Source organism: Pelecanus crispus, chromosome Z (genome assembly GCF_030463565.1).
Source record: "Pelecanus crispus isolate bPelCri1 chromosome Z, bPelCri1.pri, whole genome shotgun sequence".
Classification (NCBI taxonomy): Eukaryota; Metazoa; Chordata; class Aves; order Pelecaniformes; family Pelecanidae; genus Pelecanus; species Pelecanus crispus.
This window is the reverse complement of record NC_134676.1, coordinates 69493706-69506720: the sequence shown is the minus strand read 5'-3', so window position 1 is coordinate 69506720 and position 13015 is coordinate 69493706. Positions and strand designations below refer to the sequence as shown.

At 36.5% G+C, this 13015-nt stretch overlaps 1 protein-coding gene across 17 annotated transcripts in view; it reads left to right on the top strand.

Annotated features, from left to right (window-relative positions):
- The window catches only part of AP3S1 (adaptor related protein complex 3 subunit sigma 1), a 48603-nt gene that overhangs the window by 29143 nt on the left and 6445 nt on the right, over positions 1 to 13015 (top strand). For 6 of the 17 annotated variants that reach the window (XM_075726095.1, XM_075726093.1, XM_075726089.1 and 3 more), the window contains one exon: positions 6710 to 7303. In XM_075726095.1, coding sequence (XP_075582210.1) covers positions 6710 to 6838 — 129 coding nt within the window. In that variant the 3' untranslated portion in view covers positions 6839 to 7303. Of the gene's footprint in view, positions 1 to 422; positions 493 to 6709; positions 7304 to 7488; positions 8025 to 11119; positions 11166 to 11420; positions 11688 to 13015 lie in introns of those variants that run through there. The other 11 variants (XM_075726080.1, XM_075726077.1, XM_075726088.1 and 8 more) reach the window with 9 other exon arrangements.

Below are 13015 nucleotides of genomic sequence, written 5' to 3'. Positions count from 1 at the left end.
AAGAATTTGTCAGTGCTTTCAACAGAGATTAATTATTTAAACCACTGTGAGGGAGTCCCTAGCTTTGATTTCTGATTCAGCTCTTATGTTGCTTGGATGGGCTACAAAGGAAATTCTATTTCTACCCTGAGAAATGTTGTCTTAAATGCATTTCCCTACCTTTCAGTTTAGTGTTTATCTGTGAATGGATTTCTGGTCAATCCTTCTAAAGCCAAAGGATCATTGTGATTAAGGGAGGGAGTTACTGGGAGAGGGGTCATTGGGATTTTATCCAGAGCCTCTGGAAGTATTGTAGGTAAACCTGGGCTACCTCTTCTCTATTTGGAGTGTTCAACTGCGTGTGATTTAGACTTTTAAGTTGGACCTCATTTTTTCCGAACCTCCTGATCTGTTCTAGCTCTTTCCATTCTTCTCTCTTACAGACCTTTATCTTTCAGTCTCCCAGACAGGACAGGTAGACAAAGGTATTGCTGATTTTTAGAAAAAATGTACTTTTAACAAAAAGGGAAAGCAAAATGATGTCAAAGGCAACAAATTATGTAGGCCAGACTCAAAAATTATGTGTAAAAATACCCATACTAGTCCTTGTAGCCTACTTTTTGTGCTAGTTCCTTCTTGTAGTTCCCTCATCTTTTTATTGGCTACAGTGTATTTTACTAGCTTTCCATTGACATCATATTTTTATTTCATTTCTCTTCCTGCATTTTAGAATTTAACTTTTCTTTGTATCATTGTTTAAGAAACAAAGGAATATGAACTCTTATGAATATTAAAAAACTGCAGAACTAATCTGAAAAAAAATTGAACACACAGATAACAAAATATGATCTGATGATGTAATAGAAATAGCTTCCTTATTGGGAGAAGTTTGTATCTGATAATCTAAAATAGGTAATTTTTTTTTTTTTTACTCTCTTGCTTCACCATTTAGTATTTCCAAATGAAAACAAAGAACTTTTACCTGCTTGCAAAGAGAAGTTTCAGAATAAGTTTCAGGTGAACAAAACTTTGGAAAAAACCCCAAAAAAACCCCAAAACCAAACCAAAACCAACAAACTCAAATAGTTTTATACATACAGAATACAATTATCAGTGCAATTTGTAAAGATGATGTAGAAATACCTCAGTTGATCTTTCAACCTTAAGCATATCAAACATAAAATGAGAAGGGCTGTCAGCATGTACTCAACTTCAGATGTACATTTGCTGCCCTTGCAGTCTGAATCACTGGATTTTGCTTTAAGATATCTTGGTAACTGCAGTCACTGAACATGAATATTAACAAGGAACTTAAAAAGGAGGAGGAAAATGTATGTTTGAAGTTTGGTTTATGGTCATTGTCCCCCATCATTTGCTGTTTGAAACATTTAGTTCAGCTCAACAGTTTGAATGTCAGTCAATGTTAATTGCAGTACTTCAAAATTCATTTCCACTCATTTTAAGTATCTGTGTATTCAAACTGCAGGTATTTTAAATAGCTGGAATCTTAAGCAGATGAAGTTTATTTAATTTATGAATAGTTTTGCTCTTTTTACATGAGCTTTCTAGGTAAAGTAATGTAATACCTTTAAGACTTAACAAGTATAATTCTGTAATTGGATTTAGTAGCATGAAGTTGTAAAGCATTAGCTAAAAATATTTTTGGGTAGTATGAAACATTTTACCTAAATTTGAAGTATGCTATAGCACATGAAGAAAATCAAGCAAATGACCTTCCTCTGCCTAATATGTCAACACTTGTAACATATAACCTGTATTTCATTGTAACAGTAGGGAGCTTGATTTCAGGTTCGTTGTGTTGTGGTTTTTTTTTCTTTTTATTTGTGCAAAGCTACTTTTCTTTTTCTCTGTTCTGCTCACACATATTCTGTTTTCATTTTTGGGTCTGGCAATGAAAAACAAACAAATAATTAATCATTCCCATCCATTACTCTCTTTGTGATTCAAGTGCTTAAAATTTCTAAGAGTATGTCTTAAGTCTTCTTATCTGTTTGGCCTCATTTTGATATACTTGCAGACTTCATTTTGTTTTTTCTCTAATTATGTTCATTTATTTAACTTCATAAGCAGGGGACATGATCATTCCTTTATATTATGTATTGCATCCTGTCATGATTTCATAACCCTGCTGCTTTGAAGTCATACTTGTTCTGGAAAGAAGCACTGGTATGAAACACCAGCAGCAGAGAGGTCCTAGTACCTCCGAAATATCTGGAAAAGGGTGGCTTATTTTGCAAAGCGTTAGCCTTCATTATTTTGTTTTCCAGTAGGCTGTATATTTTTATATGTTTATTTTAGTGATAGCTAGTTCTGTGTAGAGTTGTTTGGGATGGTGGTTTGAATCTTTTTTTTATTTGTATATGCATATTAACTACATTTGTGATGTGCAGTACTTTTTCCAAATGATCTGAATTTCTTCTTAAAGAGTAAAACAGTGTTTCTGAGATCACTTTCTTATAAGGTTATCGGTGGGGCATTATGAGAAAGGGTGACGATAAGAATGAAAATTGATTCCTATAGTGATAAATAATGACCTCAGTAAACTAACCACATCTCATATTTCTCACTTGATAGACTAGGACAAGTAGAATAAAAGTTGTGTTATTAAATGTGTCTGTTTCAATCTTTAAAATAGCATTATTGTTTTGCACATGTGGCATTGCTCTTTCACTCTAAAAGTATATGAATATGTTTACAAGTAATTTTTACAGTAACTGAACCTAAAATTTTAATATACAGTGTTTCAACATTAAAGTACAACCTTCAATAACAAATGAAATTGAGAATACAAAGCAGCTGTGGCAAAAATGTGGTGTATGGGCTTATTGTAATACTAGCTGTACGCAATTCGTACTGTATTTCTGAAATTTCATTAATACGTCTTAAGAAGTTTCATTTTCACTTGCTTAAGTCATTTGCTCGCTGTGACAGACAATTCATCATTCACTGCATGTTTAAAGCTTGCTACGTGTTTTGGTTTTTTTTTTTCCAAGTGGAACAGTTTTTTCTTTGCACCTCACCAACTTACCTGCTGAATTATTTGATAGAAAAGGCAGTTGAAACTTGTCCAGTTCAATGTTACAGTGATGGCTCTTTTAATCAGGTACCTCTATAAAACTCCTTAAAAGCACACTGGGCTGGAAGTACTTTTTGTAGTACCTTTGTGTTTGTAAATACAGTTCACTTTCTGTAAAATAAATTATAAATAAACAGAAGGACTGTTCACTGTTTGACATGCTAAAAAAGGAATGCTAAGGCATTCGGATATAATAACAACATTTGAAATAATGTATTAGTTATCCAGTTTGGGAGTTTAAGTACTTTTCAGTCATTTTATCCATTAGACATTTTTTATGAACTGTTTGCTCTCTCTTAGAAATACTGTATGACTGTATTGTGGTTGTTAGGGTTGACTTTACTTGTAATAAATAGCATTCTGCTATGCATATTATGTATACATTGAATTACAAACCCACTTAATATAGAGAATTCCAGGAGAAGAGAATGTAATAGTTTGAAAATCTCTACTCCAGCATATGATAGTGAAAGACAATCTCGCTGGCAAAAAAAAAGGTAATCTGAAATTCTTAGTACTTTTATCGGGGATCTTCGCTGATCCTGATGCAGAATGGTCCTCATGAAATGTGACTGTATAGGGGGGTGGAAGGGCAATGGTCATGTCAACTGTGGTATTTTAAATAATTCTCAATTGTGTCTCCATTGTATCCTATGCCATTGGGGCGGGAGGCAGGGACTGTAAGTCTGTGTAAAGAGGATAGCTGCAGGTAGGTAAAAGTAATGACCAGTTATACTAAAACTTTTATTTGTCCATTAAGAATAATTAACTTCCATTAAATTAGGGTAAGGAATCTCCATCCTAGTCACCTAGAAGGCATCTCTCTTTTGAATTGCCAGCCATGCCTGTTTGTGTGGACCATGTCCATCACTTACGATATTTTTCTGGTTTCCCATTGTTTCAGTTACAAATTGTATAATTCATTGCTTTTGTTACTGCTTTATTAGTACTTTCATCTTCTCTATAGAAAACAGTTTACATTGTCCCACTTCTGGTTTTGCTTAAAGAATTTTTCTCTAGTTACTGAATACAGAATTTAAAGGATAGAACCAAATAAAAAGGAAATGCATTTATTGTTTTATCTGATAAAACTTTACTGGTAGTTACCTTTTGATTTCAAATTAGTATTTCCAAGTTCTCAAATAAACTGAAAGGACAGTGTTGAGCAGTTTCGTATCTTCTGCACTGTTTTTTAATAAATAGCAAGAAATTGCAGTGTCTAATACTGCTCCTTTAAGATACTGCAGATTCAGGAATGCAAATTTGGGATACTTGCATTTCTTAATACTACTAGTGTTAGGTCCAGATTTTCCCCTTCATGAAGGTGTTCCAATTGAAACAGCCTCTGAAGTGAATGACCTGATAGACTTGGTGATGTTAAGGGAGACTAAGGAAAAAGAGGCCTTAAAAATACTTTTTTGCACCTGCTTAGTTTTACTTAGTCTGTACTTCTGAGAAATAATAATTTGGATTGTGTCAGGACCAAAGTGAGAGCAAATTATTTGGTTACATTAGAGACTTAAGATTTCCTGAGCTTTCTCTTCTACCCCCACATGCCTTTCCTAACTTCGGCATGTCTCATATGTGAGTGTTTGGTGGGGTGGATAACAGATGACTCATGGCTTTCTGGCTCTGTTCCTGGTACTGGGAATCCTCCTTTGACTAAAATCTAGGGATTTATGATGCTTTAGCCTTTGCACATGATATAAAAGGGTTAGTTCACAATCGGAAACTTTAACTGGTTTTATTTTGAGTATGGGTTGTTTTTGAAGAGAGAACAGTAAGTAGGATTTTAAGTGGAAATCCTATGTTAATTGAGCTTACATTTATTTCTTAAGAGTAGTAAAAGGGACAAATTTTTTTTTTTTTTGACAGCCTTCAAAAAGTAGAGTTGTTATCTGAGAAGCATATGGGGTATCTGTCTCCTTTTGAACAGTAATGCAGGTGGACACCATGGAAGTCAGGTTTACTCCTTAGTGATTATAACCTGTAATTGCAATGAATTTCAGTGAAAATCAAGAATCTGAAAAGGGTATACTTTGAGCAGTAGTCACCTACCAACGCTATTGAATAATCAAATATGACACAAACTTTTCCAGAAGCTTTTCTTCTTCTGTTTTGCTGTATTTCTTGCTGAGAATTATTTTATCTGCAAATGCACTGGTTTCTTTGGTCTTTGACACTCTTATAATGAAAGACCTTCCATTTCTACAAGTTTAGTCTTGTTTAACCAGTTCTTAGCATGTTGCTTTGTTTCTTGTGGATTGTTCCTTTTCACTGGGCCTGCAAGATGCTACATGCTAAAACTATAGTAGTTGCTGAAAATCACTTTGTGATTTGTACAGGTTTTTATTCTTTTTGAATATTTTTAATCCTACTTTTAAAACATAAGTTATTTTTTTACATATTCACAGAATTTGGAATATGATGTCTTTTTCTGCAAATAAGAGCTCTGTTTTTAAAATGTTCCAGGCTTCCCCCGCTCCCCACCCCAGCAAGAAAAAAATTATGGCAAGCCTGAAGTAAAACCACACAGCTAATTCTAAATACACATAGAGAACCTGAACATTTAGGAGAAAGACTTCCATACTTAAAATGAATAGTACCTTTTCTACACAGCATCAAACACAGTAACAACTTAATTATTAGCCTTTTTTTAATAGTCCTTAAAATAACAACGTTTTAAAGAGGTGTTCTTCAGAAGCAGTAGGGAAGGACCATGTTCTGATATCTTCAGACCTCTGAGCTGTAAATCATCTTTATTAGCATTTCAGTAGCATACCCTAGTGTGTAAGCTTGGCAGTTATTTTATCTAAAAGGCAGAACTGAATGGAAGTCAGTAATGAACTTACTTCTGTATTGTAAAACTTGCGTACAGAAAGGCTCTGGCTTTAAATGAAGAGAGACTACATACAGTAGAGAACTTCAATACAAAATAGGTACTTCAATGTTTAATTTGGCATAACCAGGTTATTATGTAATGTTCCAGTGTGCCTGGGGGCTGCAGATATGTTAGCATATAATTAGATACTGTGGGACAACAGATTACTCCAGTTGGTCTATAGAAATTATCTCTCTGCATGCTCTTTATCACCCACAAATACAAGGTGTTTATCCTTTTCATTTTAGGCTAAGCCACCTTGAAATACCTTTTTTTTTTTTAATATATATATATTCATTTAGATAAGTAACATGGTTAAACTGGCATTCAGTAGCTTGTTACTTTGAGGTTACATATTCTGAACCTGTAACCAATGTTAGTCAATTGTGAACCATGCGAACTTCTAGAGTAGGTAAGAGACAAAGCACATTGGACTTCAAATACCTCAAGATTGTCTTTCTATAACCTATACATTACACATGCTTGGATAAGCCTCCTATTCCTCCCTGCATACTTTTCCATCAAGTTGACATTACATGTTTTACCATATAAAAAGGAATGTGTGAACTGTTTTCTCTTTCTGCTTTAATATTTCCAAATAACCCATTTCATTCCAAACACAATTACCATCTGGTCTTTCTAATTGTGTAACCATGGAAATACTTGAAAAGTTAGTTGTCTGTGTATATTGCTAGTGAATCTTCTTGTGACCAACTTTGCCTGACTTGCATTTTTCCTCACTTTATACACAGGCTGGTTTAGCAGGAGCTCCAGCCCGGGCTGTTTCAGCTGTAAAGAATATGAATCTGCCAGAGATCCCAAGAAATATTAATATTGGTGACATCAGTATAAAAGTGCCAAACCTGCCCTCTTTTAAATAACATGGCTACTCCAGGTAAAACCAAGGAATAAATGTAATAGAGATTTACCGCATAATTGTTTACTAAATAAACAACTTGTCTAACTTTTACTGTTTGGATAAAACTCAAGGTACTGTATAGACATAATTTGAAAAATCTGTGTGTGGAGTTGAATGTTGCTTTTGTCTTGTTTGTGAAATTAAAGAAAATGGGTAGTTCCCGTGTGATTTCTAAATTACATTCCTATGCCCTTGTAAGGCATATCACTGTGTCTTGGCTGCTGCAGTATTTTGGGAAAGTATTTAACATGTTCTTTACTTTGTATAACCTATAATGCTGGTTTTTTTGTATATTCACTAAGGTCTATAATTAATGCATTCCTTAAGTACTTCTGCTGTTTGTCATGATTATTTAAGACTTAAGTGCAAATGTTGCATGAAAACATTAAACTCTTGTTTTGTTTAAATAAAATCATAACAAACTGGACTTCTAAATACCTGTTTGTCTGAAATCTACTCTTTGCAATAAATCACATTATTTCCTATTCATGGAGCCAACTGACTATATATAAATACTGTTGTAGCAAGCATTAATGTTGTAGTTTAATCTCTGAAGGAATTACATGGGGGTATTTTGTTGAACATACTGGCTCTTTACATTTCTCACAAAAGCTGTTCATTATTATTCTGAAGGAAAAACTGCCTTTACTGAAGATCCCATGACTTCTGTTTACATATAGATGCTGAGAAGATACTTACACAATCTGATAGACTTTCCCTGATGGTCTGACTTCGTTTTGGGAAAAAGGGTCTCTGCAGTTGCTGTGTGCGTTGTGAGCTGAGGAGATTGGGCAGCTCAGAACTGTAAATGTGAGTGTATCAAGCAATGTGATAAAGAAAGGCACTCTGGAAAGATAAGTGAGGATACTTTAATAGGGTCTCTGTGCCTGGTGACATCTGTGATTCTTGTGAGATCTGTGATACGTGGAGAATCAGATTTATGAGACAGTATTGTCAAGACCTCAGAAAAACGTAAGTGCTATCACCTCTGTGTAAGTTGCTCAGCTCTTAAACTCTTCCGTGATTAAAAAAACCCCACCTCTTCTGTGATTTAAAATAAATAAAGGGGGGTAGTGGTTGGTTTTTATAATCATGCTCCTAAGCTCTGTGTGATGTACAAGTCTGTTTAAATGAATAATAAAAATATCATTGGGCTATTTAAGAATGCCTGTAAAGTTTTCTTCTCCAAAAAAGTATGCAGTTAATACTGTATATGGAACATAAAATAATATTGTATCAAGGACAGCACATTTCAGGACTAGTCTGAGAGGTCCTGTGTTACTGTCCTGGTTTTGGCTGGGACAGAGTTAATTTTCTTCCTAGTAGCGGGCATAGTGCTGTGTTTTGGATTTAGTAGAAGAATGCTGATAACACACTGATGTTTGAGTCGTTACTAAGTACTGCTTATGCTAGTCAAGGACTTTTCAGCTTCCCGTGCTCTGCTAGGTGCACAAGAAGCTGGGAGGGGGCACAGCCAGGACAGCTGACCCAAACTGACCAAAGGGCTATTCCATACCATATGACATCATGCTCAGGGTATAAACTGGGGGGGGGTTGGCTGGGGGGCAGCAATCACTGCTCGGGAAGTGGCTGGGCGTTGGTCGGTGAGTGGTGAGCTGTTGCATCACTTGGTGGTTTTTGCCTGGGTTTTGTTTCTCTCTCTCGTCGTTCTCCTTTTTAATACAACTTTTATTACCATTATTATTATTTTGTTATTATTATTTCAGTTATTAAACTGTTCTTATCTCAACGCATGAGTTTTCTTACTTTTGCCCTTCCAATTCTCTCCCCCATCCCACGGGGCGGGGAGGGTGAGCGAGTGGCTGCGTGGTGCTTGGTTGCCAGCTAGGGTTAAACTGACAGTTGCTTCCAAAATTTGGATTTGATGTAAACCAAGCATACTTTCCCTTTGAGCTGAATGTTAAGACATACTCCATAGGATAAACTGGGAATCACATCACATTCTGTTTGATCTATAGTAACTACAATTGTTGCCTTTTGAGAGCATTTGAGAGTGAAAAAGAGAAAGATAATTTATTTTTGAAGTAGAAAATCTGATACAATCCAAGGAACTTCAATTTATTTCTTAAGGGGGGGAGGCGGAAACTTCATGTATATTGTTCAAGTGACATGTAATAAGCATCAAGTAACACTATTTTAAAAATGTTTTTGAAAACAGAATTGCCCTCTCCATACATCTTGAAAAGAATATTTATTCTTCCAAATTAACTTCCTTAGTTTGAGGCTTCAGGAAATTTCCGGTGCGGTTTAACTAGAACACTGCCACTTTGTCATTTCCACTGAAGAAACTGAGAGAATAAAATGTGCAGCATTTTTTTTTTCCCCTATGAAGTGGAGTATTCTTTAGTATTCCCAAGTTAGACAGCTTGGCTAGTACAAGTCTGTAACTGTTATGATTTCATCTGCTTTTGCCAACTTTTGTTTTTCTGCTTAATGCATAGACCATGTGACATTCAAAGTAAAGATGTTGACAATTTTCTGTGTTGTTCCCCCATTGAGGATTTAGCTAGTGCTGCTGCCGCTGGATAAATAGGAAATTTTGAAACATTTGGTGCTCTGACCTACAGACAGTTCTTCTGGCTGTTTGTGAAATGAGCTCACAATTTCAGAAATTCTTCCAAGTCCTCTATCTTTTTTGTCACTTTTTTCCCTCTGGTTCATTTTCAGATTTGTAAGCTTATGTAGTTAAAACATTTTTCATTCCTCGCAGAGAAACCTTTTCTGGGTTTATTTGAATAAAACATTTTCCGAAATCCTCAGAGAAAGTATGTCTGACATATGTCTTGATATTTCAGATTAATTTCTCACCTCTTCTCTGTCAATAGCCAGGCTTTCATTCATTTTAGTGGCTAGATCTTAGCTCTTAACAATTATAAAGCTTTTTTTTTTTTAGGCTTTGTGTTTTTCATTACTGTTGCTTATACTACCTTTCTCCTGCCTGACAACATGGCTTCTGCCAGAAAGGATTCTTCTCTGGACAGCTCATAGATAGCAGACTTTTCAAGAGACTTCTCTGTTTGTGACTGGCCAGCAAATATTTAATGCAAGGCTGTGACTAACAACTGGAGCTTCCTACTCAGAAAATCCTTGGATGGGAAGAAATTAATTATCAGATTTTCACAGTAAAATTGCACTTCTTTCAAAGAGAAATTTGCTCGCCCACAGAAGAGTTACCATACAGAGAGCCTGAATGGTAGTGTTTTTTTCTTAAATAAAAACAGATTGTATGACAATGTGGGCTTCCTCAGGGTAGCTGAACCTGTCTGTTTGCCACCCCTTTGCCAGAAGAGTGTCTTTAGCTTGCCAGGGGAGATATCCTCTTACCATGTCATTTGACACTGCCAGGGCTTAAACTAAAACCAGTCAGAGGAAGATGGGATACTTGATTGTTAGAAATGATGGAAGTGGTATTTTTACTCTTGACCTTCTAGGGCTTGCCTTGTGTTGCAGATATTCACGTTTTCCATGATGCTGATGCGGTTGTATTCATCACCTTCATGAGAACGATGTGCCTTTTCAATTCCTTCTCCTGTTTTCACCAGTGTCCTCTCAACTACTGCGTAGGATTTAAAATGGAAATAAGCTGTGGGCTGTAAAGGATTAAGCTCTTGCTTATAAATATAAATGTTTTTAATGCTTTTGTAACAACAAGAAGAAAAACCCTTAACATATATATATGTGTGCGCCTGTGTGTGTGTATATATATATAACATCAGTCTTTTGCATTAGCTGTTGCTAAAAAGGAGAAGTCATCTTGAGTCATCCTTTAGCTGCAGAAGCCAGGCAACTAATTTGCCATAGTCCATGTCCATACAGCCTGCCTTTTAAGTGAGGTTCATCAGGGTGCCAGCATATGTAAATGAATCACTGAAAGCCATTTTTCCTAACTCTGGGCATTTCTTAGAATTACAAATGAAACATTATTAAACAATCGCTGATACTATTTGGTACTTACGGTATCTGAGACAACACCTCGTGTTCATTTCCCACATTAGGTTTTCTTCCCTATTCAGTTCAGTTTCTCTGCTAGGGAAATTCCCTGGGGAGAAACCTTTCATGTGATCACAGCAATTTAAATGTAGTAGGTATTATCTGTACTACTTTTTGATAGTCCTGGATAAATAATGCACAGAGATAATTTTAAGGAGACTGTAGCATTAATAATACAAAGTAGTAAATAAGCCTTCAGGGTGTCTTAACTAATCTGTTTTTCTATTGTCAGAAGGTTCCTGTATCACAGGTGATTACTTGTCTCAATATTCCACAAGGTAAGTATTTTCCACGTTTGTTTGTGTTCTGGGGATGCAGGGTGAAGTGCCCTGAGAAAGCAAGTTTGAGGGTTGGGTGTAGTGGCTGTTCAGATTGCTTGTCTCCAAAATGTGACTGTCTCTCTCATTATGAATTATGCCTTTCAAATTCAGAGATTTTTACTGTGAAATTTAGTAATGGGGAGAAGATTAAGTCTGATTAGCCCATGAGAGCAACTGCTAGTTCTGGCAAGTAATTTTTTTGTCTTTGAGAAGAAAAATTATTTTCAGGGGTACAGATGCCCTCTCAGGTATTGAGAGGAAAGGTGTTGGAAGCATTTTCCTTTCAGAAGCCAAACACTTTCTCTGAAGGCCCATGTAGAGCAAGCAGACAGATGATTTTCTTCCTTCTTGCAAGATGGATTCTTCTAAACAAATGGAGAAAGGGCAGAAAGGATAAAAGTTCCACAGAGTGAGTGGATATTCCCAGCTGCCTCCATAGACTTGAAACAGCAGACAATTTTCCCACTGGGGCAGGGGCAGTGAATACTGCTGAGAAAATCTTTTGACTCTTTTTCACTAAAAGAGAAGTATCTCATGTTAGAATCAGCTGAGAATGCTGCTGCAGTATTGACAGCACAGACAGTCCAGGTACTGTGTCAATGCACTCCCTTCTCCTCCCTGAACAGTGAAGTACTATTTTGAATATATTTTGAGCAGAGGGAATATTTTGCCACATTACAAGTGTATACAGAATTCCTCCTCTTAAACAGATGTTGTTGCTCTGATTTATTCTGCCTGACAAGAATGGGTGGAGGAAAATGTCACTTGTTGCAAGGGAGGAACAGGTTCAAGCCAGAAACTCAAACTGGCACTCCCTTCCTGTGAGCACATTTGACCTTTTCTTTCTAGTAGCACATTCCAATAAATGCTAAAATTGGTCTTGAGTTTTACTTAGGCCTATGCTGACAGCCAAATGGGAACTTGCTAATGTTCTAAGGGTTACCTCATAAAGCTCCTTGATACTGAATTCTAGCGTATGCAGGGCATAAAATACTGAAGGAACTGGAAATTAAAATGCCTTAAATCAAATCATTGTCTGTTTATAACTGTTAAAGAAAAACAGAGCCTAAGTCTTGCACAAAATATATTTCTCAACATCTGCACAGAGCAGTCATAATTTTACCTGGAGGAAGGAAAGCAGCCAAGTACTGCCAAAACTGACTAAAAGTGAACAGTTGATTTCACAAAAAAATAAATCTTTTGTTATTTACTTTTATGATTATCATAACAAATCGTAAGTCTCTTCCTCTTTCATTTTATGAAATTATCTGTCCTTGCAATTTTGGTGTTCGGTTTTTACCCCAAAATGCTCAATGAGCTCGGGTACTCTTATTACCTCTGTTCCATGGGTGGAAACTCAAAGGCAGTCGTACTACTATGTCAGCTTAGCAGCCAGATTTCTTGTCTGCAGAAGTTTTGGCCTTGTGGTGCATTAGGAGTGCTGTGACAGTGTGGTCTGACCGGGTAGGAACTGCAGGTCAAGACATACCCTCTTTGTGCACACTGACCATGCCTGTGGCTGGAGTGCTAGAGGCGTTTGAGTTGATCTGTCATCCATCCTATGACGCAGAGTGACAGGCACACCTGTGCTATATTCCACTGCTTTCCTGCCCAGTTTGGCTCTTCTGAAACTCAGCAGCACGCACAGGCTCCAAGTGTCCCTTTCTGGACTGACTCTGCTGTCCGGCCAGCCAACAGCACTGCACCAGGAGTGGAGCAAATCCCCCTCCGGATTCTCTCTGAACAGGACTATAAACATGTCACCAGAGCTGGAGCTAAAAGCAGACCTGTAATGATGACTGTGAGCT